General features: G+C 38.7%; 1 protein-coding gene across 1 annotated transcript; it reads right to left on the bottom strand.

Annotated features, from left to right (window-relative positions):
- Positions 1–22: 22 nt before the first annotated feature.
- LOC140738411 (coiled-coil domain-containing protein 157-like) lies at positions 23–27735 on the bottom strand. The gene is made up of 10 exons (XM_073065671.1): positions 25762–27735; positions 24941–25100; positions 22585–23296; positions 22197–22274; positions 19795–19985; positions 13699–13875; positions 10897–11065; positions 7293–7432; positions 6916–7010; positions 23–4195 (listed from the first exon to the last, which is right to left on the bottom strand). The coding sequence occupies exons 1-10, from the start codon at positions 25782–25784 to the stop codon at positions 3949–3951; spliced, it is 1992 nt and encodes a 663-aa protein (XP_072921772.1). The 5' UTR covers positions 25785–27735; the 3' UTR covers positions 23–3948.
- Between the last annotated feature and the right edge of the window lie 52 nt (positions 27736–27787).

The raw sequence follows: 27787 nt of genomic DNA, 5'->3' as shown, positions 1-27787 counted from the left end.
TGAAGCTTTGGGCACTACCGCACTTTTTTATTATATAGTATTTCTGTTTTTGCACATTTTTAAAAAGTCTATTCAATATACGTAATTGATTTACTTGTTTATTATGTTTTATTTTATTAATATTTTCTCTCTGCTAGATTATGTATTGCATTGATCTGCTGCTGCTAAGTTAACAAATTTCACGTCACATGCTGGTGATAATAAATCTGATTCTGAACTCTTCACAGAGTACTCAACACAGTAAATCTTGCATTAAATTGTCAAAAGAGATTGCATGAATATTTGTTTTCGAATTGGTCACTGAGTACTTCTTGGGTGGCAAATAGCTGGTCATTTTCACCAACTAGCACTACAAAGGGAAAGCAATTTTTCTTGAAACTTATTTACATCTTTCTCCAGTCTTACTGATTTAATTTGCTTAACATTGTACAGCATAGTTGCTGTATTTAAAATAGGATTAAGTTGCATCATTTCATATCAAAAGCAAATTGTTTCTTTAGTTTGGGACCATGAGCCAACTTTTTTCATACAATATATACTTTCAAGTTGTTTTAACAAAGAGGACATAAATTGTGATTTTCTCCATTTTGTTGTTGTACCTTGTATAATACAGTAGACTTAGCCATGGTAATCTTGTTTTATCATCCAATGCTTATTGCACAATATTTTGGTAAAGATAAATTAGTTTCGCAGATTTTTATTGACCCAGGATGAACTTCATTAAGATATTTATATTTCTGCTAAGTAGGATAAAGTTCAATCGGCAGCAAGAAATAAAATGCACCAAAATTAAAATTAAGTGCCACGAAGCACTTACAGCAGAGATATTCAGCCCAATTGTCAACAACTGCATTAATGCTTCATAGAACTTTATCCTGTGTGATTCACCCAATAGTTTTGCAGTTAAACATTATTCAAGATTTAAGATTGTTTAATGACATTTCCAGTACACGGATGTAAAGGAGAATGAAATAATTGTTACTGTAGATACGATGCAGCACAAAAAACACAATAAGGTAAAGAGCACAATAATTAAAGAGTACTGTACATAAAATAGCTTATATACATTGACCGTATGTACATAAGGAATGTCTGTACATAAGGTGACTGACAGGAAATTATAAAATAGTGGTAGAGGGGTGGGTGAGTGGGTGGGGGTGTTGATCCGACATACTGCTTGGGAAAAGTAACTGTTTTTGAGTCAGGAGGTCCTGATGTGTGTGCTGCATGGCCTCCTCCCTGATGGAGTGGGATAAACAGTCCATGAGCAGGGTGGATGGGATCCTTCAAGATATTGCTGACCTTTTCTGACATTTTTCTGTATATACATCCTTGATGGCGGGCAGGCTTGTGCTAGTGATGCTTTGGGCAGTTTGACTATCCATTGTGGAGTTTTCCTGTCTGCCATGAGGATGCATGCTACTATGTGAGTATTGATGTGCATAGTCCTGCTCTCTTCAGCCTCCTCAGACAGTAGAGGCAATGGTGAGCTTTCTTGATTATGTAGGATGTTTTCTGGGAACATAAGAGGTTGTGCAAGATGTGCACTCTTGGGATATGTTGCATTATTAGCTGGTTACTTTATTCTCATATTTTCCTGTCTTAACCAACTATTCAAACTATATTCCATTTAAATCTACTGGATGAAGTATTATATTTGAACTCCAGTAAGTATGTATTAGCTTATTTCATCAGTGATCTGAAACACTTTTGAGATCATTGCTGCTTTAAGTATTAGTTTGACTGCTCTTGTATTTATCTGAAATTCAGTGGAAAAAAAGGCAGCTATAATTAACAAGCAGCCGAGCTCTTTATTTTATTTGATAAACTGAACACAGATTTTTAAAACATGGATCAATCCCACCATTTGCTAGTGTTTGACAAGCATAGATTCAATTTTTGAAATTCTGAGTAAAATACCAAGTAACCACTTGCATGTGTTTAGAACAAATTGGCATTCTAAATTGCACTTGAGAGCATTCAGTTTTAGTGTAGAGAGCGGTTATTATGTGATTATCTTCTGATCTTAATTGGGTCAATTGAAATGCTTGTTCAGCAGGTTATAGCAAATAAAAAGCTGTCCTAGCACCAGAGCTGCAGAACCTTGACAATTGAATTTGCAAGGTAGTTACATCTTTGCCCCAGAGTCATGGTATAGTACAGAAACAGGCTATATCTATGCTGGCTTTCTTGCCCATCTACACTAATCCCATTTGTCCAGATTAGTTCTGTATCCTATACCTTGCCTCTTTAAGTGCCTGTGTAAATGTCTCTAAAACATAGTAATTGTGTCTGATGCCACCACATTCTCTGGCATTGAGAACCAGAAGACTCCTTCCTCTCACCTTTAAAAGATTTGTTTTTGATAACCCAGCCTTCAGGAAAAGATTCATACTATCAAAACTGTCCACATATCATTATTTTATATACCTCAAGGCACCTCTCTTTTACTTAAGGAAAACAAACCCACCCTATCCAGTCTCTCCACATAACTGAAGTCTTCTAATCCAGGCAACCCTGGTGAACCTCCACTGTGTTCCCTCCAGTGTCGCCTCACACATCCTATTGTGTGAGAACAAGTACTGTAGACAGCAGTCTAACCAAAGTTCGTAAAGCTGTCACAGCAAGTCAGAACTTCGTGGATATCCGATAAAGGCAAGATGACGTATGGTTCTTCACTATCCTATCCACCTCTGTTGTCACTTTCAGGGAACTATGGTCTTGAACCCCCTAGAGGCACCACGGTAGTATAGTGGTTAGCCCAACGTTATTACAGATCAAGTAATTCCAGAGTTCGCAATTCAATTCCGGTGCTGTTCTGTAAGGAGTCTGTACATTCTCCCCGTGGAATGCGTGGGTTTTCTCCAGGTCCTCCGGTTTCTTCCCACAGTCCAAAGTCATACCAGGTAGGTTAATTGGTCGTTGTACTATAATTGTCCTGATTAACCCATTACCATTAATTGGGGTTGCTGGGACGGGGTGGCTCGAAGGACTGGGAGGGCCTTCTCTGTGCTGTATCGCTAAATAAATAAACAAATCTCAACTTTGCTTAATGTCCTGTCAATTACTCTATATATCCGACCCTTGCTTGACTTTATAAAAAATACATCACCTCACACCGCGTGATTATTTCTCCAACACTGCCCAACTCTGATCTGTATCCAGCAGTACTCTTTGACATCCATTGAGGTGTTAGATTATCCACATAATTGATACTGTATATATGACTTCATCTGTGTTATTTAGTGAAAGTCCTATGTCTTTTCTAGCACTTGATGCTAATGCCAGTCAGCTGTGCATGGCACTAACTCTGGAAATTCCCACTCTGCTAATTGTAACCAGATTCAGCTTTAACATGTAATTTCCAAGATACCAAACAACCAAGTAATTATACCTATAAATTTTAATTACATAAATATTATAAATTGACCTATTTTATTCAACTGTCAGTATATTAGTTAAAAGTCCTAAAAATACTTACTAAATTAAGCATTCCACAACAACTTCAAGTCAACTTTATGTCCCTTTGACATGCGAGCCTCCTGTGGATTACTGTGGGGCATGTATGTTTAAAGCAGTTTCTTATTGCACTAAAAGTTGTAGTTATGAAGCACAAGGAATAAAATGTTCCAAGCATGCAGGCAGTGGATTTCAATAAATGTAGAATAATCATTTATGGCCTTTATTTTGCATTGGAAATGAACAATTAGCTAGCAGCCAATTTGGGCAATTTCTTCCCCTTCAATCTTTTTTTTTAAGAGTGATTCTTCCGTTCTAAATTTTTGTCCTGAGTATAACAAAAAACCTATATTACACTAGTTATCCTCTAGGGCAGGGGTTCCCAACCTGGGGTCCATGGAGCCCATGGTTAATGATAAGGGTCCATGGAATAAAAACGTTGGGAAGCCCTGTCCCATGGTATAGTATTGTTAACATAATTACATAACCCTAATGTAATTTTCTGTGGTGGTTCTTTGTATTGTCAGATACAGGTTTGTTACCCATTAAAGCCCCGACCTTTTTAAGCCTTGTATAAATACCAATAGCAGATATTTCTGGTGGATTGAGGACATCTGTTGCAGGCTCATTTCGCTGTTTGGTAGGAGGGGAAGATTCCCTTTGCTCATTCCAGAATCTTTGGTTGGATGCTGGTCTGATATTTACATCTTCACTTCTTGGAGCTTTTGTTGTCCCTCTGTAAAGTTGATATTTAAATTGTTTACATTTTGTTGTTATGATGTCAGAAAAGTGCCTATCTCTTTTTCCGGTTCTAGCCGCTTCAGTTAGTTTCAATATTGTCCCTGCATTAGACCTGCTGAAGCTCTCTATGAACTCTAAGTTTTAATGAGGCCTCTGAGGTCTGGAGAGAGAACCCTTGTCTACTCTTTCTCTTTATACAGCAAATCCATCATCCCTGAAACCAATTTAAGAAATCATCTCTGCACATCCTTTTCAACAAGTATATCCCTTATTAACTAAGTAGATCAAAAATGGTACGTAATTCTCCAAGTGTCATCTCACCAATGGTATATATAGTTGCAGTATTACATTTTCACTCCTGTGGTCACATCTTCTTGTAATGCAGCCCAACATACTGGATGCATTCCTAATTGATTGTTATATCTGCATGTTGGCTTTCAGTGACTTGTGCAGAGAACAATTAAGTCCTTTGAAAAATCACTATTTAAATAATGCCTTCCTTTTCTGTTTTGTACACCAAAATGGTTAGTTTTCACATTTTCCGAAACTAGATTGTGCTTGCTATGTTCTCGCCAATCGTCCACTTTGTATCATCATTAAGCTTCTTTACATCCTAGTCTGTTTCTCAAATCCACCTGATTGTGTGGATCATCAACAAATTTGATGTTTCCTGTAGTGGGGGAGTCTAGGACCAGAGGACACAGGGATACAACCTCAGAATAGGAGGTTATCCCTTTAGAACAGAGATGAGGAATTTCTTCATCCAGAGGATGGTAAATTTGTGGAATTCATTGACGCAGATAGCTGTGGAGGTTAATTAGTCAAGGTGTCAAATGTTACAGGGAGATGCAAGAGCATGGGGTTGTGAGGGGTAATAAATTAACCATGATGGAATGGCAAAGTAGACTCAATGAGCTGAATGGCCTAATACTGCTCTGTCTTTTGGTCTTTTTTTTTGTAGAGCCTCCTTTGTCAAATTGTTGTTATATACTGTGAATACCAGGGCACAAGCACCAATTTCTATGTTACTATAGTAGTCACAAACTCTCAATATGAGAAAAATATGTTTCTTTGCACTCCTTGCTTTCTGTCCAGTCACCAATAATCTATGACCAACCTCATAGGAGACCTTATCAAAAGGCTTCTGAAAGTCCAAATACATCACATCCATTGGTTCACCCTTGTTTAATGTACTGTAATATCCTCAAAGAACTGAAATTGAGTCATTATACATGACTTTCCTTTCATAAATCCATACTGGCTCTGTTCAATTCCTCTTTTCAAGGTTTTCTGTTACTATATCCTTCATTATAGAATCCAACACCTTCCCTATCACAAGTGTTAGGTAAACAGGCTGGTATCACCTATTTTCTCACTTATTTCTTAAATAGGATCATATTTAGTAATCCGCAAGAACAATTGGAGAATCTACAGAATTTTAGACAGTAGCCAGAGAACAAGATTCTAGGATCATTAGGTCCTTGAGATTCTTCATCTTTTAAACTAAATAATTAGATTATTGTAATATCACAATTATTATTATAATATAATTATTATATTAACAATAATTATTACATATAATATATTATGTATATATAATACATATTATGTAATTGTATAATATTACATTATTATATATCATATTGATAAATATAGATTATAATTAGAGCACTTTTCTATTACTTAAACTCAAATCCTTCAATACCTCATTCTCACCAGACCTTTGGTTCTCTGAAAGTTCTAGGGTTTGTTTTCCATGAATATAGATACAAAGTAACACACACAAAATATTGGAGGCACTCAGTAGCTCAGGCAGCATCTATGAAGTGGAATAAACAGTTGACGTTTCGGGCCAAGACCCTTATTTAGTTATCTCCCATTTACAGACACCTCTAGAAGCTCTTTCAACCCATGTTCTCACCAGTTTACTCTTTTATTCTAACTTAAATTTCTTAGTGAATTTGTTGGTCCTGATTTGCTGAGTTCCACACATCCAAGGAAGAGTGTCAAACAAAACAAAAAGTTGACGCCTGCTGGGTTTGTATGTCTTAAAGGAATATATATATATTCTGAAAAATGCTAGTCACTGCCTGTCTAAGTCATGACTAACTCTTCCCTCATACCTTTATTGTTTCCTTCCTTTAGATTTAATACCCTAGTTTCAGATTGGACTACATCAATGCAAACTTATATTTGAAAAGTTATTATGATCACTCTTCTCTACTAGTCCCTTTACAAGATCAATAGCTGACTCTTTCTCATTGCATAAAACCAGATCTAAAATAGTCTTTACCACAATATATTAATCTAAAATAAATACTCATTTATATTCCCTGGATTTGTCCTCTAGCTTATTACGAATGAATTTGATTTGTCTAGCTCAAATGTAGATTAAAGTCCTCATGTTACTTCTGTTACATGTTCCTCTAATTTTCCTGGTTTCCACTCAGCCCAAAGTTACAACTAGTTAACTCCTACTAATCTTTTCCCACTTTGCTGTTTTGTAGCATGACATATTCTCCCCACCGGACTGGTTGTTTGAGGTTTTGACTTCTCACAACCTCTTAACACTTGAATATATTCATATTTAATTAGTATAAAATAGTAATGCTAGTATTTTGCAATTGTTAAATTGTAATAAAGAATTTAACAGATTCATGCTTTCCTCCCTTACCCACACCAACCACCCTGGAAAGTGGAATGTGGTTCTCTTACATTGTGTTATGTCTGTTCCTCTCTTCACTCCCATCTGGTTTTAGTCCATCTTCTGATAGCCCTGTGGATGACCAAAGTTTTGTCTGTGGAATGACCTTAAACCATGAGAGGAGAAAAAGTTCATATTAAAATGAACAATTTTTTGTATTATGTATATTGTATTATTACAGTCTATTATGTAAAATTATTACAAATATCATGCTAAGAAATGTTTTTATTTTGCTAGAAATAAGTTTCCAGTAAGAATACAGCACCATCTCATCAAACAAGGAGATTCTCTGCAGTTTTATTTTGATGATTGCATATTAAAAAGTTTTTAAAAAGGTACTATATAAAGTACTGGAGATTTTGACTGATTTAGAACTGTTGGATTTCACCTTCAAAACTCCTTGTTGTGCAGTTTTTTGCAGCATTGTGAGTGTGTTTCTCAATCGAGAGTTCTCTTCTTCCAGGATATTAATACGTAAGCTGTTTGCTTGCAACTGCTTCTCCATGTCCAGTGCAATATCACCTGTACCTAACAGGAATAAAATTACAATGGCTAAACTGCATTTATATTCTAAACTTAAACCACATCATTTTTCCCTCTTTGCAATATTTACAGCTCCATTCTCATGACACCTTTGGCCCAATTAGTGAAGTTGAGTTACGCAGGTCAATCATCCTCCAGTACCTCGCCCCACTGCCTGTTTCAATATGTGAGCTTTCTCACTGAGAATCAGTGGGACATGCTGTTACGAATGAGGAGTAACTCTGATGGGCAGAAGGGTGCAAAGTCGCCCCCCCCCCTTTTGAGAATTGCAAAATCGCTATTTTTCCAGGTCTGATACCAAGGAAATGAGAGAGATAAACAGCTCATGTCAGTAATGAGAGAGACAACGCAGGGATACACAAAAGTGGAATGTCTCCTCCTAACAAAAGCGGAACAGAACCACTGATTACTGCTATTGTCTCTTGGAGAAGGAATTGTGTATTGAGTACTGTTCTATTCATTGAAAACCCTCGGGGCAACCAGAGTGGTCTGGTTGATGTGTTGCATCATCCCAATCTGATTGACACCTGAGACCCCGTGAGTGGGGATAAAAGTAGGGTCTGAGGAACACCCCTCAGACGCACCAGGAGGATGCTACGAGACCGGTGGGGGCTTGTGTGTGTGTGTCCACCCTTGCCTGGGTGACGAGTCCTCCACGGAACGATCTAGCTGAAGGACGGAGGGGTCATACGTGAATGGCCACAACAACAACGCATCAACGGATCAAGATCGTAAAAGGAAAGTCAGCAAGTCAATAGCTGTTACTCTCTCTCTCTCTCTCCAACAATTGCAACACCGCGACCCACAACTACTGCAGCCTGCATGAACTGAACTGAACTTTATATTTCCATGGGACAATTCATTATCCCCTAGACAACGATAGAGCTTATTTCTTACTGATTATTATTATACCTGCACTTTTAGGTTTAGTATTGATGACGTATATTATCTGTATATTTGCATTGATATTATTTTTGTGTATTTTTACTTATAAATACTGTTAAAAATAGTATCACCAGACTCCAACGGATACTCCTATCTTTGGTGGTAAGATACCCAGTTACGGGGTTCATAACAATGCAAATATTCAGAATATAAGGATTGAAAATCAGTCACCCTTTCACACATCTTCATTGACTTAATTAGCATTGCTGATGTGCCAATAAAAAAATTTCTAAAAATTTAAAAATTAAGAAGCTCAGGACAAGTTTAATAAGTGGTGAACTGTTGCACCTAGAAAAACTGCTCAAAATATATTTGACAGATGGCTAATCCATGCCACCTTGCATGGCCAAATGTGAAAACTCTCCAAAACACCACTTATAAATGTATGACATTTGAAAACAGCCTTTAAAAATAAAAATACATAAACATTATTATAACATCACAGAGTTGTACAGCACAGGAACAGGATTTTTGCCCCACCTTGTACAGGTACATGTTGACCATTGTACTTAAACTAGTCCTATTGACACACTGGTTTTATAACCTTCCATGCCTTGGTATTTCATATGCTTGTTTAGATGCATTTTAAATGTGTGAGAGTACATGGATCCATTACCTTAGGCAGCCTATTCCAGGTCTGAATCTTATTTTGTGTGTGTGGGTGGGTGGGGGGGGGGGGTGGTTGAGGGAACTCCTTCAGTTACCCTCTAAATCTCCTACCTCTCACCTTATACCTATGATGCCTTATTTAAGGAATTTCCACCAAGCAAAAACACTGCTATATTTTTCTTTACCTCTGTTAGAAAACGTCTCAGCTTCCTCCACTTCCTGATTAATAAACCCAGTCCATCCAGTCTCTCTGAGTGAGGCAACATCCTGCAGAATCTCCTCTGAAACCTCTCCAGTGTAAGCTAAGGTGTGGTGACTAGAGCTGCACACAACATTCCAGTGTGGCCTAACCAATAGTTGTGAAGTTGTAACATGATGTTCTTGTTGCTATATTCAATGCACAGCTGATGAAGGCAGGATCACTTGGGGAGCATGCCTTATGAGAATAGGTTGAGTGAACTCGGCCTTTTCTCCTTGGAGTGACGGAGGATGAGGTGACCTGATAGAGGTGTATAAGATGATGAGAGGAATTAATTTTGTGGATAGTGAGAGGCTTTTTCCCGGGGCTGAAATGGCTAGCATGAGAGGGCAGAGTTTTAAGGTGCTTGGAAGTAGGTACAAACAAGATGTCGGGGTAAATTTTTTACGCAGAGAGTGGTGAGTGCTTGGAAGGGCTGCTGGCAATAGTGGTGGAGGCGGATACGATAGAGTCTTTTAAGAGACTCCTGGACGAGTGGACAGGTACATGGAGCTTAGAAAAATAGAGGGCTATGGGTAACCCTAGGTAATTTCTAAGGTAAGGACATGTTCAGCACAGCTTTGTGGGCCAAAGGGCCTGTATTGTGCTGTAGGTTTTCTGTGTTTCTGTCACACATGCCCATTCTCACTAGCTATACTTCCATATTCAGGGACCTATGGACCTGTACCCCAAGGTTCTTCTGTTCACCAGTTCTCCCTTAGACTCCATCATGTCTTATCCATATTTGACCTAAAATACATCCATTTGCAATAACTATTAAACAAAATAAGTACATAAGAACAAAAGTGATTAAAAGATTTTTATCAACTGTTAATGCAAAGGAAATTATTATTCTATTATTGTTTAACACTATGTTAACAAGTAAAATAGTCTTTTTAATTGCTTGATGGACCTTATTTTTCTGTAAAGTAATGTGAACACCTTTCAATTTTCCATTCACTTATCAAAGGGCACAGCATTGTTGCTCCTCATCCACATAATCAAATTTACCATATGCTTTGAACCTCCATGATTTAAACATCTTAAATTTAACATATTGGTGGGAATATGTTTTCTCTCACATTAACCATAATAGTTGGACTGCAATCATATCAAGCACATATTAAAAATTCATTCATAAAATACAGATCTCCAAGTATCATTCATTGTTGGGAAGGGAAATGGGCATTCAGCAACTTTATCAAAAAAGGCCTAAAACTTCCTCCCAACTATCATGGAGAACTGGATTTATCCAAGAGCAAAAAAAATGCTGGACGAACTCAACAGTTTGGGCAGCAACTGTGAAGGCAGAAGGATAGTCAAATGGAGACACAAGAACACAAACTGTTTGCGGAGCTCAGTGGGAAATGGCTTTATCCAATATGTCCAAGTCAAGAATGTGTGTGACTTGAGGGTGATAGTGTTCCTACATACCTGATGGCATTGTCCTTGGAGGTTATAGATTCGGTTTTTAATATGTGAATTGTTTATGATGTCCTAATCTGCATAACATCTATCAGTATTTCTCAATTTGGCAAAAGGTTTCATTGATCAATCAAAGTAACAAATAATTCATGTTTCATTTTGAATATATTATTCTTCAATGTTCAGATGTTTATCTTGCACTGCTATTTGCATATTTAAAATAATCTCTTACTCTCAAACTGTGCTTCATCTGGCATGTTCAAGTCTGGAAAGGTTACTAGAAGCCTTTGCTGCTCTCTATATTGTTGAACCTGATTTTCCAGCTGGGTCACGTTATGTTTTAGCTCCAACATGGTTTTCTCCAGACCATGCTTTTCTTCCTGTAGGTGCTCTGTGTGCTGCTGTGATAAGAAAGGGAAGGAAAAGCAATTAATCTGCAGACTGCACACTTGTCATTTCAAGATCTTGATTTTCACTACATAATAGTGTCTGGTGGATGAAATAATCCTAGGAAAGGCATTAGTACATACTGCTTAAACGTTCCGTATTTAGTCCATCTGACATGAAGATTACAAGTAATTCCACAAAAGGGTTGTGTTCATTTATAGTTAGGCTAGAATTGAGGCTCAAGTGAGGCTCTTGCCTTCCCCACATTCGATGATGGATACAAATTGATTATGAGTGAATCTTGACTCAAAGGCTACAGTTCATCTTAACTTTTAGGCCACCAGATGTGAGGATATTTTCTAGCAGATCAAATTGCTACAGTAATGCTGTACCTAATAGAGAGGCATGGCAAAATGGAGAATTCAAAGGATTCAAAGTACATTTATTTTCAAAGAATGTATAAATTATACAACCTTGAGATTCATCTGCTTATAGGCAGCCACAAAGCAAGAAACACCAAAAGAGCCCAATTAAAGAAAAGAGCAATACCCAATGTGCAGAGAAAGAGAAAAAAAACACAATCATGCAAACAATAAAAGCAAGCAACAGCATTCAGAACCAAATTGGTTCCAGAGACCCAGAGCAGCTGGAATAGGCCCGTAGCCTCGATCTCAGTTCATCACTCTGTGACAAATTGTTGCAAAGCTCAAAGGTACGAAGCACATAGCAGCTAGAACAGTCTCACAGCCTCAGTACTGCAAAGAGAGGAGTGAACATCACAGAAGAGCGAGTGGAATTGGCCCAACCTTCACCTCTGGTCCCAACACTGTCTTTTCTGCCTGTCTGGGCTGGCGTTTAAATCATTCAAACACTGGATCATACCCCACACTAGGACCAGGGCCCTACCACAGTGATACACATTGAAAGAGATTCCAAGCATCCTAACCCATACCTATTAATTCTGCCCACCAACTGCCCTCCACCCCCCCATATACATTTTAAGTAATTTACAATACAATGATAAATTAGCCGAGCAAGCTGCACATTTTTGGGAGGTGACAGGAAACTAGAGCATCCAGAGAAAACCCACATGTTGTAGGAAAACGGCAAACTCCATGAAATAATGGTCACTCTTGAACCAGGTCACTGGAACTGTGAGGCAGAGGTCGCTCTGCCACTGAGCTGGCCAAGTGCACCACTGTGTTGGCAATGCACTTATTTACTGCCTTTTAAACCACTGGTGATTAGGGAAACAATGAAGATCTTCCATATTTGTCTGCTTTTGGCCATCTTCTCTACTGTGCCTCAGGTGTGGTTCAGGATTCTCATTTCTGCCTCTTTGGTATGGCACCAAGTTGTCTTTAGTCTCCCACACTTCCTCCGCCCTTCAGGGGTCATATGAAGTGCTGGCTTGATGACAGAGTTGGCCTCTCTTCTCATCATGTGCCCAATCCCTCTCCAACATTTCCTCATGTTGATTGTGGCCATGTCTTCTTGATGACACTGAAAGAGTAGGGCGTAGATAGAGATCTTTCTTGGCCAGAAAATATGGAGGATCTTCCAGGGGCTCATGGTGTGGAATGACAACAACTTGGCAAGGTTGCTCTCTGTCATTCCGACCCATACAAGAGTGGGGATAGAAAACAGCTCTGGTACAGCTTCACCTTGGTGTAGATGCTGTACTTGGTTAATCCCCAATTGATCTGAAGACATTTCTATCTCTGATGAGTCTGCACCGGATGTTGTCCTTGATCCCACCATCCTGCTAAATGATGCTGTCCAGGGAAGTGAATCTGCCAGTGCAGGGTAAGTCGATGTTTTGTGCCTTGACAGGAGAAGGAGACTTTGCATTGAGGGTCATGGTCTCAGTCTTTCTCTGGCTGACTCTGAGTCCAGCCTGTCCACCAAAGGTGCACAGGCGCTGAGTTTCCTCTGGCATGGTGTGTATGATAATAATGCAAGGTCGTCTACAAAGGCAAGGTCTTCTAGAGAATAGAATCCACCTAATGCCTCTCTGCTTATCTTTCATTGTTTGCCTAACCCAGTCAGCTCCCAGGTTAAATAATATCACTGACATCACACAGCCTTGCCCGACTCCTAAATTGACTTCAAAACTGAAATTGCAATTGTACAGGTAAAATTAGCATAGAAACTCGTTGCCAATGTCCTTGGATAAATTTTTCTAGATATGTTTGCATTTGCCAGTGAAGAAAGAACAAAGTATTCCACTACTCCTGAATGTTCTGAGTTGCCATTTAACATAATATAGAGTTATATTGATAGCAAAATGCAGGGAGCTGCAGGGTGTTGTATCATAAAATACTACAAGTGGTACATGGGATTAACTTCATTTACTCTGAAACTGTCGTTTGCAGGGAAACATAAGGAGAGGAAGAAAATATCTGAACAGTAGTAGCCCCACCTGTGACACATTGTTCTTTCCTGTTGTCTGGTATTGTGCTAGATGAAGAACATCCTGCATAGTCAGAGGTAGACTTTAGAAGCCTAAAGGGAAAATAACCAAGATAATCGAGAGAGGGTTGGAGTTGGAAAGATACCCAATCCAAGTAAAGAAATTAGTTTAAGAGTTTGCAACAGGAAGTAAATTCAACATTATTAAAGATAACCTCAAAGTCTGTGCACCTACCAGTTGTTCTTGGAGTTGGTGCTGTAGTTTGCTTCTCTCTTCATTGACTGTCTTTAACTGCTCCTCCAATTGATCAATTCCAGCTTCAGACTCGGCTAATTTTGTGTTCAGCCCTACACGTTCTTCATCTAATTCATCAACTTGCTGTAGCAGAGCTTTAATCTTACCTTTCAGAGACTATGAAATAAAATAAAACAAGACATAAATACTTTCCTCTGCATCCTTAATGTCCTTTTATAAAATTTGTAACAGTTTTTTGTATTTAACAATACCTTTTCAATGTGAATACATTCAAACTGTAATCATAAGAATACCGTATTTTCTTAGGCCAAACTTTTCCAAGATAAAGCCCCTTTTCAGATGTTTAACCCCTTTCCTTTCCCACCAAAACAAATTCCTAGCCTACTTCATGCACTGTGTAGTTGAAAAAGGTAGAGAGGTTGGAGAAGTGGAGAGAATCAAGACTAAATCAAGACTTTGTAAGACTTTTAATAGAAAACTGACATGAACTCTGTGTGAGAAAACAGATGGAAGGAGAAAGGTAGATAAAGGTTATCTACATATAGGACCATAAAGTCCATTAACTAAATTCACAATTCACCTTCACAGCGGTGGTGTTTGGTAATGACTATGCTTTTGAAGTATTTTTCCTCTAAGGCATTTCTTTGGGATCAGAAATAGCATGTTTCCCTGCTGGGAGAGAAGAGTTCTATTTTTTTAAGATGGAGTTTGTTACAGCAGTGGGTGCATGTGTTAGCAATCTGAGGTATCTAGGTGGAAATCACAACTGGAGCTCAAGGTGGCAGATGGAATGGGAAGAGTAGGAAGTTTGTGAGGTGGAACATTCCTTCCATTGCTTATTCAAGGCTTCAGTGAGCTTCCAGTACCTTAAGGTTCTTAGTACCATCGAAAATGGACTTCCTCTGTATTGTGCTGTCATTGGACAGAGGTTCCCAGATGTCACTGGAGATGTTGCATTTCTTCAAGAATCCTTCTTTTAATCTTTTACTTTGTCTGCCTAGTTATCTTCTGCCAATGAGGAGTTAGAAATAGTGCATCTGTTTTAGGAATCCGGTGTTTGGCTTATGAACGATGGGACTGAGAGTAACCATACCTCAATGTTTTTGATGGGAGAGAATTCTCACATGCTTTATTTAACTTTTAAGTGAATTTGGAAGATTTTGGAGTGGTAGTATTGGTGGTATTTTTCCAACACCTTGATAAACTGCTGTAGGCCATATACATCTCAGAAGAACATAGGAGAAGGGGATCACTGATATCCAATCAGTGGTCCATGAAATTTGTGCCAGGTCTGAGGTCCTGATTTTCATAAAATCAGTTCCTCAATCAACCAAAGGTTGTGCTGATGCTTTGAGGACAATGATGAATTCCATCATTAATGTCTGCTTGGGAGCTGGTTCTCAACATATGGGAAATGGTCCACATTTTCCAGGGTCTTACTGTGAATTTTTATAGAATCAGGGCATTGTAGTGATAGATTGGTAGAGGATCTTTGTCATGTGAATGCTGAATGTAAAGGCCCATCCTCGCAAATGCTTCTGTATAGACTTCCTGACTGGGAGACCTCAGTCAGTCCGGATCAGGAGCAGCATCTCCAACACCATCACACTGGGCACGGGGACCCCCCAGGGCTGTGTGCTCAGTCCTCTGCTGTTCACTCTGCTGACCCACGACTGTGCTGTGTTACGAAGGATGAACAACTCTGATGGGCAGAAGGGTGCAGAGTCGCCCATGCCCCCTCCCCTTTTGGAAAATCGCAAATCGCTACTATTTCGATGCTGCTAACAAGGAAGTAAGAGAGACAAAAGGAAATCTGCCAGGGCAGTTGTTATTGATAACAGCTCATGAAAGTTAATGAGAGAGACACAGCTAACAAAAGGAGAGCGGAACCATTGATTACTGCTATTGTCTTTTTGGAGAAGGATTGTGTACTTGGTACTGTTCTATTCGTTGAAACCCCTCAGGGGGCAACCAGAGTGGGCTGGTTTGATGGGTTACATCATCCCAACTTGATTGACACCTGAGACCCCGTGAGTGGGGATAAAAGTGAGGTCTGGGTTAACACCCCTCAGACACACCAGGAGAAACGCTAGTGAGCATCAGAACCCCTACGAGACAGGGTGGGAGACCGGAGACCGAATGAAGGTTCGGTAAATTTTAACTCACAGTGTTTTGTAGCGAGACCGGTGGGGGCTTGTGTGTGTGTCCACCCTTGCCTGGGTGACGAGTCCACCACGGGAGAACGGTCTAGCTAAAGGACGAAGGGGTCATTTGTGAATGGCCACAACAACAACGCATCGACGGATCAAAATCATAAAGGATGGTTGGCAAGATAATAGCTGTTATTGTTCACACGTTTTCTCTCTCTCTCTCTCCCTCTCTCTCCAACAATTGCAACACATCGACAAACAACTACCGCAGCCTGCATGAACTGAACTGAACTTTATATTTCCATCGGACAATTCATTATCCCCTAGACAACGATAGAGCTTGTTTCATTAGTGATTATTATTATATCCGCACTTTTAGGTTTAGTATGGCTAACATATATTCTCTGTATATTCGCATTGATATTATTTTGTATATTTTTGCTAATAAATATTGTTGAAAATAGTATCACCAGACTCCAACGGACACTTCTATCTTTGCTGGTAAGACACCCAGTTACGGGGTACGTAACAGCTGCAACACACAGCTCAAACCACATCATCAAGTTCGCCAATGACACGACCGTGGTGGGTCTCATCAGCAGGAACGAGTCAGCTTACAGAGAGGAGGTGCAGCGGCTAACGGACTGGTGCAGGGCCAACAATCTGTCTCTGAATGTGAACAAAACAAAATAGATGGTTGTTGACTTCAGGAGGGCACGGAGCGACCACTCCCCGCTGAACATCGACGACTCCTCGGTAGAGATCGTTAACAGCACCAAATTTCTTGGTGTTCACCTGGCGGAGAATCTCACCTGGTCCCTCAACACCAGCTCCATAGCAAAGAGATCCCAGCAGCGTCTCTACTTTCTGCAAAGGCTGAGGAGAGTCCATCTGCCACCCCCCATCCTCATCACATTCTACAGGGGTTGTATTGAGAGCATCCTGAGCAGCTGCATCACTGCCTGGTTCGGAAATTGCACTCTCGGATCGCAAGACCCTGCAGCAGATAGTGAGATCAGCTGAGAAGATCATCGGGGTCTCTCTTCCCGCCGTTATGGACATTTACACTACACACTGCATCCTCAAAGCAAACAGCATTATGAAGGACCCCCCGCACCCCTCATACAAACTCTTCTCCCTCCTGCCATCTGGGAAAAGGCAAATAAGCATTCGGGCTCTCAAGACCAGACTGTGTAACAGTTTCTTCCCCCAAGCCATCAGACTCCTCAATCCCCGCTCTTTCTCTCAAATCCGTCTACATCCTTACCTCTAATGTTTTCACTTCTTGACCAGTTTAGCCAGATCTCTGGCTATAAACTTAATTTACATAAGAGTGAACTTTTCCCAATTAATAAAGAAGCACAAGAACTAACATTTCGTGATCTCCCTTTTAAAGTAGTCCATAATCAATTTACTTATCTTGGAATTACAGTCACAAGGAAGTTTAAAGACCTCTTTCGTGAAAACTTTGCCAATCTTTCATATGCTATAAAACAGAGTCTGGTACAAGACTCCTCAATCCCCAGAGCCTGGACTGACACCTTACTCCCCTATTGTCTTGTTTATTATTTATTGTAATGCCTGCACTGTTTTGTGCACTTTATGCGGTCCTGGGTAGGTCTGTAGTCTAGTGTAGTTTTTTTTTCTGTGTTGTTTTTTACGTAGTTCCGTCTAGTTTTTGTACTGTGTCATGTAACACCATGGTCCTGAAAAACATTGTCTCATTTTTTACTGTGTACTGTACCAGCAGTTACGGTCAAAATGACAATAAAAAGTGACTTGACTTGACTTGAAACAAGTTGATGATGGATCAGAACTCAGCTCCTGAATATGTACAGTACATGTACATGTATCATCTTTGTACTCTAATTTGATGGTTGAGGTTTAGGCATCACTGGCTCTACGTGTAATTACCATAAAACAAAGGAGCAGAAGTCAGCCATTCGGCCCATTGAAACTGCTCCACGATTTCATCATGAGTTGATCCAATCTCCCCTTTAGTCCCATTCCCTCACCTTCTCACCATACCACAGGTTAACCAGTATTCCATTATTTCTAAAGATAAGATCTACTCCCACAGGACATTTGTCGGTGATCAAGATTGAGAATAGTGTGGGAAAAGGATGTGTTCTTGTTTGACACCAGTCTGCACCGTGATTAATTCAGCTGCCATGGTTAGTGAGGTTGAAGAAGATCATGTATTTTTCTTAAAGGTGAATATTATGTTAACGACACATCTGGACAGATAGAACCCTATTGTGACATGGGAAACAGTGCTTTGTCCTCTGGGATCGAGTGGTTGAGGAAGATCCTGTCAATACATGAGATCACTTTTCATGTGGAAACAACAGCATGACCCCTTTAATAGCTAGCACAGTTAAATCAGTTTCCTTTCTTGAAGATGGTCATGATACAGCAACTCCATGATATACCCTCTTCCTAGAAACAGAGAAGGAGATGGTGGGTTTGTGACTGAAACAGGTCACTGCTATGCTTTAAGATTTCAGCAGGATTCTGTCTGCTACTGAGGCCTTGTCATTTTTTCAGCTGGAAAATGGCATACTTAACTTCTTTCTAGAAACAAATAGTAGCAACACAACTCAAATAAATTGCTGTGGGATAGAGTCCAGAGTGCTCATGTTAAGTAAAAAGTTGTGGTTAAGGAGCACTGTAGTGTTCTTTACCATGGGCATTGACCCTGCACTTGGCTGTCAGTGGTGAGGCCTGGGTGTTTGGACCATAGGTGACTTTTATAGGTCATGTTACAGATGTTAGTGATTTTCTGAGCCTTGGTGCTTCCTTCATCAACCACTCTTTCTTTAGTCTAAGGATTTTCTGTCTGACTTCAATCTTCAGGTTCTCATTGAGCTGTTTCTTCTCCCTTTAATAAAGATGGAGCTTTCAATCCAGAAAAAAGGGGATCACCTCCTTGTCATTCTCACCAAGCCAGTCCTTGCTCTTCTGCATAGAGAAGCCAAGAGTAACTTCACAGGTGTCATTCATGGTGAACTACTGGAAAGCCCATAATCTGTGGACATTTGGAGATGACTCTGATGGGCTGGGATTTAAAGAGTAGGTTGCTGCAATGACGCAAGAGCCAATATGATCCAGCACAAGCATTTTACATTTTAATACATTATTATGATATCTCTCAGATACAAGTTTGATTAATACAGGTGAAAATTATCACTAGTACATTTTAAAATAAGTTTTATCTATGACTCTCAATAAACCTGATTTTTATATAACTGGAAATAACTTTTTAAAAGCTTAAACATGATCTTAGAATACATTTGTAAATTAAAAATAAAAGTAATTTAAAACACTTCAATATCAATATCCTTGCACCCGAAAGTTCCAGTTTAATTTTAAGCACAAAATACACTGCAGATGCTGGGGTCAAGGCAACACGTATTCATGCTGGAGGAACTCAGCAGGTCGGGTAGTATCCGTGGACCTGCTGAGTTCCTCCAGCGTGTTGTGCCAGTTTAATTTGGGAACTTCCTTAAAGGCCCACAAATGACTCTAATTAACAGGAACCTGGATATTGATTGATTCACACTGGAAATAGTGGTAATATTTACATTTTTGTTTGCTAAAACTGTTATTTATTATTTAGTGCACAGAATATATAACTTAATTTACAAACTTTTGATTTGACTTTCTTGAATCTTCAATTTATAAACTTTTTCTTTGCAACAAGTAGCATGTCACTCTGTGCGTAGGGATACACTGTACAAGACTCGTCTGTTTGTAACTTTTTACTAAATTAAATGTTATAGGAATGTAATCTGTGTAGATCAAGTGATGTACCTGTGTGTACAATTCCGGGATCATTTTCATAGGTTCTTCAAATATCAGAAAATGATGCCAAAGAATAACCAAGTAACCACAAATGTATTGTGCTTTTTATATTCCCATTTACCTCTTCATGTCTCAGCATGTTGTTAATTTTCATTTTTTCCTTTTCCAGTTCTTTGCTAGTCATCTTAAATTGCTCCATCGTCCTCTCGAATTGATTAGTTGTTAGTCTAAGTTGTTCTTCAAGAGCTAACACCTCACTTCTATCTGCCATCTTGGTTCTCATTTCTTCCAGCAAACTCTGCTTAGAGTCCTCTGTCCAGGAATAACAGCCAAAGTAAGAATGATTTCTCCTGTATTCCTCAGAGCTCAGTATTACTGAATACATTTTTGGCATATGTAACTAAATGCTTGATCTCAGACAGTATTATAAGCACATAATACAGGTTACATCTAAGATGATACCATATTTTGCAGTGTAAATGCAAGGAACTGGTACATAGATGCCAGTATTTCCTGACTACAAACTAAAAGGTGCATTATAAATATTGTAAACTATTAGACAGTTTGTTCCAGAGAGGAATGATGGATCTTATTTAGAGGCATTTTTATAAGCTTCCAATCATTTCTGGAATACGGGGATCTCTAATCAAGATGAGGAACCTGCATAAGATTCTATCAATGATGATAAAGTATCAAATTTTTAAGAGACATTGAAACTTTATATTGTCCTGTTTTACAAGTATCCCAAGTGCTTCTTTAAGTCTGTGTCCTGCATTAATCAGGGAAGCCATATTCCTTGGGTTTATTTAAGAGAAACATTTTCCCTTGATTACATTTTAACATTTTGCTGTTTATAGCCTTCAGACATAGCCTCTAGTGTGTGTTTATGAGAAGTTAAATTGTAAAGTTATTCTCACCTTTCTGGCCAAACATAATCCACAACATATGTACTTTATGTACAGACACTCCTGTACCTGGTGTCACTTTAAGCACATTCAATCAGTATATATATATATATACATATATATATATATACTATTTTATGTATTTATATTTATTGTGTTTTTATTATTGTGTTCTTTATCTTATTGTGTGTTTTAATTTGTGCTGCACTGGATAATGGAATAACAATGATTTCATTTTCTTTTACACTTGTGTACTGGAAATGGCATTAAACTAAGGATTTCATCCAAGATGGCGGCACGACGCAGCTTGCAGCGGCCACTCCGGAGCTGATTATCTGTTATTTGTGAAGCGGGGTGCTGTGCGCAATCATAATCAGATGAAAAACGGACATGGGAGCACAGAGGAACATCTGGAAATCTCCAGGAAGACCTTCTTTGCTGCTGCTGCTGAGAGATCCGGGTCTCTGCTGGGAAAAACAGACCCCTAGTCCTCGGGGTCGCGTTGCCGATGGCCATTGGCGGGGGCGTCTTAATACACTCGGCAGAGGATGGTGCTCGGAGAAGCTGTGCCGGAGGGGATGGTCGGAGGCTCGGAGGTTCGACAGACTCGGAGTCCGCTGCGGTCGGAGCGCTTTCACTGCGTGCTGTGTCTGCGAGGCTGGGTCAGGCGGCGCCATGGAAGTCCATAGCGGGGGTATTCCCTTCTGCCGCCTGCATGGGATGATGAGTCTATCAGGACCCTGAGGACTTGTGGAAACTGTGTGGTGGTTTCTTTTGAACTTATTGTCTTTTAACATCTTTGGACTATTTTTACTGTGCCCATGGTCTGTTTTTTTTAATTAATTATGTTATTGTTTGCACTGTTGTAACTATATGGTTTTGTGCAGGTCTTGTAGCTTTAGTTTTTGGTCTTGTTTTGTCTTGTGGGATTAGAGTTCCTTTCCGGGGAACGTGCTAAGACGGTAGCGCGATATTAATACGCAGCAGCCTCTCCGGACTCTGGATTGGGGATTGCCAAACGTTATGTGGATTTTCTGGTGTAGTCTGTTTTGTCATGTGCTTTTGTGATATCATTCTGGAGGAACGTTGTCTCATTTTTTTAACTGCATTGTATTTGTGGTTTCTAAATGACAATAAACTGAATCTGAATCTGAAATAATCTTGAATATGCGTACTGGATTTTGTAAGCATTGGGTCTGTTGCCAGTCACTTCAGGTTAATCAGAATATCACCAGATACTGTCCATAATCATATGGTGATTCAGACTTGCTGTTTTGGAGATGTGGGCTTTGAAAGTGTGCAGGCATTACCAACTGATGCTCACTGATATTTCATTAGATATGCTGCCATCTGCTCGATTTTAAAGCTACATAGCTGGTAACTAGGTGTACAGAAAATTATGGAGCACAGGTGAGCTAATGGTGAAAATTAGATGATATCAAAGCAGCACTGAGGGAATGAAAGAGAACAAATAATCCAGGTACGCACTGATGATCAGGTCCAAACACATACATTCCACAAAATCTGATCAATCAAGATTTTTTTCTTAAATTTCATTCATAGCTGCTTCCTCCCTAAAGAATCAAAAAAAATGAGGAATGGTACTTTGCAGACTTACCAAGCTCTCTAATGAGCACATGTTGTGCCTGGATTTCCTCCTTTAGAACTGATAACTTCTCTTCCAATGTAGCATTTCCTACAACAAAGCTGTAGAATTAACATCAGGGGATCTAAAGACAATAGTTCATAGATTTCCAACCTACTAGACATAAATGATTGAATACCAGACTACGAAGGGAAGCAACCTGTTATTTATGGTGGGAGCGGCAAGCAAATTTTTACCTAATTAAGAAAAGCAGTTTTAAAATGACAGTATTGTTTGAAATAAAGTGGATTTGCCCAATGTATTAAGTTGAATAAAGATTAATGCCAAATGATTCCCACATTATTTAAAAATATACTTCTATTTTCTCACCATCTAGTAAATATGTCAAATCTTGGTTTACCTTTTCTGAGTGTCTCTTTATCCTTCTCAAGTTTTGCGACTGTCTCAGAGTTGTTCTTTTTAATCTCCTCTATTTGGTTGTTAAACTCTTTTATCTTCAAGAGCTGCTGCTCTTTCTCCTTTTCCAGTTCTTTATTAAAATTATCTACCTTTTTCTTCATTTTGTTTTGCTGCTCTTCGGTGGCTTGTAGCTCAGCCTTCAGTGGGTTAATGCTGTTCATGAGTTCAGTGAGATGTTTGTTGATTCGTGCCAAGTCTTTGTTCTGCTCAGAGGCCCAGTAAGCCACATCAGTTGCTGTCATTATTCCATCCCCAAGGGTTTCCTTCACCACATCCTGAAATCTGCTTACAGCAGATGGAATATTCTGGTTATGGCAAATAGTGATAATGGAACTGCTGACTTTTTTAAGGGTTGCTTGTGTGCGGGCACATGCATCACATGGTACCAAGGCTGATTCCACTGTCTGTGAGCCAGTGCTCCGAGTGTCCGTGGCTATACCTGGTATAGAATTCCTTGGAGTTCCACTTAGCGCAGAGTGAAGGGTAGGTGTAGCAGACATCGGCAACAGTGTCATCACAGCAGATTTCATGCTGCTGCTGGTGGAAGATGAACTGGGAGATATAGGTGAACAACTCTTCAACCTTTCAATCTCTGCCTTGGAATCCATTAAATCACTCTGTAGTTTAGCAATGTCATCCACCATTAACTTTTTCTATTAATGGAAGGCATGATTCATCAGATTTAGAGGCAGGAGCAGTATATCCTATTCAAGTTCAACTATAACAAATGCATAGTATAGTACTTTGGCAAGGTGGGTAATGTTTCACTATTTATGTAAAAATAATGCAAGACTAGCCCTTCACAATTCTTTAGCCAGTAGGATGGATGGTAGTACTTTTGTGTGTTGTTGTGAAGTCTGCCACATAACCCCACCTTGGTAATTCCACTCTGAGTAAAAATCTTGACTGATACTGTTACCATTTCCAATTCTCACATCAGATATGTGCAATTCTTCCCAAACTAGATGATATCAAAATAAGTTGTTACACCATCAGCATAGCCAAAGACTAACAGTGTAAACTTGATTTTATTAGCAGATTGGGAAGACTTGTATCTGCTGGAAATTGATGTAAATGTGAGAAATTGCAAATCCGTTTCTAATCAGAGGTATGTTGTCTGCATGGACTACCAAGAATTTTGGAAAGCTATGTGGCTAAACTCTAGATATATCACATAAATTAATCTGTCATGGTGCGTAATTGAGATGCTACAGTTTTACAGTGATGTTTTTCTACTAAAATGTTAAAAGGAATCCTTAAATGTCTCCCTTATAAAAGATTTCATGACATTGTTTCAAAGAAGAGCAGAGGGTGTTTCCCCTGTGCCCTGTCAATCTGATATTTATTTCTTAACCAAAATCTCCATTATACCAAATGTATTTGTCTCATGTCGTACTACATGGTCACTATACTTTACAAGGCTGCAGAATACCAGAAGTGCTAAATAAATATATTTTTATTTCCTTTTTACTGCATCGTTGAAAACAGCTACAAATTATCTGGATCCTGTGAGTGAGAGAAGTATCCAACAAAAATATTGTGGTTCTATATAGTAATCTAGATGAAAAATAAATAAGCATAAATTGTATAAGGAAATTATTTGTGCAATGTTTTTGTTTTATATAGCAGATCCAGTTTGATGAATTTGTAAAAATTTATATGTGATATTTGATTAGCATTGATTGATTGATACCTCACTACCACATTTTCAAAGGCAGTAGTCAATAAATGGTGGTCAGTGGTGGCCAGGGCTACCCAGATCCTGAAAATGAATGAGAAGGATTTGTGTGATGGATTAAGCTGATGACAATAGCAATCGACAATGTCTCTGAGTGAAATAATACATGGACAATCTAAGTTCACACATAAGATGCAGGAGGAACTCAGCAGACCAGCCAGCATCTGTAGAAAAGAGTAAACAGTTGATGTTTTGGACCAAGATGCCCTCATGAAGGGTCTCGGCCTGAAACATTGATTGTTTACTCTTTCCATAGATGCTGCCAGACCTGCTGAGTTCCTCCAGCATTTTGTGTGTGTTGCTTGGATTTCCAGCATCTACAGAGTTTCTCTTGCTTGTTATTCAACAATCTAGGTACTTTGACCTTAAAACTGTACCTTTCAGAAGAGGTTAATGTCTAAGGAGTAACACAAAATGTTACGTTGGAATACTATACATTAAGATTTTCTATTTTCAGTTTGTATTCAATTTTCATCTTTAAGGTTACCATGAATTAAATGCAAAGGAGTTTTACAAATAATCCTTAGGACAATGAATCCTAAGTTACCTCAGTGCTTACCTTCTGATAGAGGGAAGCAAGTTTAAGCATGCTGTTCCAATATTTTTTCACTACCAGGCCCACAGACATAGATGGACCAACTGACTTGGAAACAGGGATAGTCTGATCCTTTATTAAAACATCAACATAGTGTGTGAAACTCTGAAGCAATAGCACCAGCCTAGAAAATGAAGTACAATTATATTAGTATCCATTCTAATATAATTTTATTTTAGCATAAGTTTGTTTGATTAAGCCAGCTATATGCAAATAATGCTAAATTGTAGAGTGTTGTTACATTTTCGAACAAGGGTAACTAAAAATATGTCACAAAATAATTTTATTTGGTTAATGGCTTGGAAAAATGATAGCATGTTGATTACTGTTTTAAATAGATGCTAGTATCTAATGAAGCAAATTCATTCTGAGTTATCTGCTTATCCTGTTGGTGAATTTCCCTTATCTGTCATGTTTAAAAATTCTTACTACAAAAGCCAAATGAATTATCAGAATCATTTGAATATTTCATATGAAGTAGTGCTAGCAGATAAATCTTTTTAAGGATTTGTGGATCATGTCCATTTAGATTTGTATAAAGAAATCTCTAAAGAGGAGGGATGTCTAGACAGTAAACTTTCATTACAAATCTAATTATTGGTACCTACTGGGTCAGGTGCCTCTGGTGATGTTAAGAATGGCAACTAGTTCCACCAAATTTTGAATGGCTTCATTGGGGAAGAGAAGGCATGTTCAGACTGATCTGATAGCGATTTCAGAGAATAATGTCATATGTCAAAGTCTGTAAACCCAAAATGTTAAGCAAGTTTAAATATGATACTGACCTTCGAGCTCTGACTGAAGTCATAGTCCTCTTTTACTTCCATGCAGTACCAGGTCATCCCACTCCAAACTGTTTTCAGACTTTTTGAATGTTCTCATCAGTTTAATTTATATTGAGTGCAGGAGTTTTAGATATTTAATGCTAACTTTGCATGCTACCAGTGGTTTCTATAATTATTGCTCAATTTCTCTGAAACTAGTGAGTATAGTCACATGTAGAGAGGACAGAAATCTTATCCAAGTAGAAAGTACTTATCAAAGTTCAAAGTAAATTTATTATCAAAGTATGAATATGCCACCATATACTACCCTGATATTCATTTTCATGGAGATGCAAAGAAACACAACAGAAACAATGAAAACCCCCAAATGACATAAATGGACAAAAAAAACAATGTGCATAATAAGGCAATTACAAAAAAAAAATCATTATAAATAAATAAATATCAAATAATACAGAGAACATGAAAGGGAGTCCACAGGGTGTGGAGGAGAGTGAGGTTATCCATGCTGGTTCAGGTTGAAGGGTAATTAAGTCTCCTGTACCTCCTTCCCAACAGCAGCAGTGAGAAGAGAACCTGCCTTCGATGGTGGCGGTCCTTGGTGATGGATGCTTCTTTCCCGTGGCAGCACTCCCTGCAGATGTGCTTCAATGATGGGGAGGAGTTTTCCTGTGAGGGACTGGGCTGACTGTATTCACAACTTTTTATAGGCTTTCCTGTTCATTGGTGTTTACTTAGAAGAATTCGCACCAGATTGATTTTAAGATTCCTGTGCACTGTGATTATTTCCAAGCCATAAAATTACCTGGAAATGTTATTTTTATTGGTTTGGTTTGCTTTTGTACATTTTACTGCGAAATGTTTTAAATATTCACTTCTCAGACACATTGGCAATATACTGTGGAAATTTTGAAAATCTGAAACATAAGCAAGAATTCTGGAAACACATTTAACGATCCTGCCAGCAGTGAGTGATGCCAGGTCTCAGGAGAAGAAAGAGCAGCACACCTGTTGAAATCAGGCCTCAGTCAGCACCTTGACTTCAGATGCTCCATAATCTCAGCCAATGTTTTCCTGATAATGTACCTGAAACTTTTTCTCTTTAATTAAATCTGTTCAGTTGGAAGGCAAACCAGCTGAGTGATTGGAGCAGCACTGTATCACAGCAAAGCTGTTTCATCCATGTTACTATGTTGAAGTCATTTATTAAACACCTGTTAACAAACTTATGAATTTTAAAAAAATGTATTTTTCAAAATATCTGAAGTGATTTGTCCCTTTCAAAATAAAAAAAAACTATAGGCACTATGGTAGTGTAGCAGTTAGCGTGACACTATTACAGCTCAAGTCATTTTGGATTTCATTTCTGGCATTGTTCTGTAAGCTGTCTATGTACATCCTCTCCTGGAATGTGTGGGTTTTCTCCAGGTCCTCAGATTTCCTCCCACAATCCAAAGACTACTGGGTAGATTAATTGATCATTGTAAAATATCCGTGATTAGGTTAGGGTTAATCGGGGTTGAGGTAGCTGGGGCATCGTGACTCAAGAGGGCCAGAAGGGCCTACTCTGTGCTGTATCGCTAAATAAAATAGATAAATAAAATAAAAGTTGCAGTATCATTAAAGCAAATTTTAAATGAATATAGAAGCTGTGACCTGGAGAAAAGAACAGAACATAAGAAGTAGAAGATGGAACACACTATTTGACCCTTGATTGACTATTCTGTCATTCAATGGGAAATATGCGATAAGGTGGAAGATAAAAGAGATTAAATGGCAAAAGAGATGATGAGGCAAGAAAAGTGAGAAAGGTAAACAAATTAAAGATGCATCAGGAAGTGTAAATCATTACTATGACAGCTTAACTAAAAAATAAGGCACTATTCTTTGAGTTTCATTGAAAAAGTGTGAAAACTTGATGATAGAGATGAAAGAGCTGGTGAATTAAAATGGTAAGTGATTGGTAGCTTGGGAACCAAACAGAAGTGTAAAATGATTGCTTATGTTTCTTTGGTCTTCTCACCAA

The sequence above is a fragment of the Hemitrygon akajei genome, chromosome 14, assembly GCF_048418815.1.
Source record: "Hemitrygon akajei chromosome 14, sHemAka1.3, whole genome shotgun sequence".
In the NCBI taxonomy this organism is placed as follows: Eukaryota; Metazoa; Chordata; class Chondrichthyes; order Myliobatiformes; family Dasyatidae; genus Hemitrygon; species Hemitrygon akajei.
Note: the sequence above shows the minus strand (reverse complement) of the source record. Positions and strands in the feature narration are given on the sequence as shown.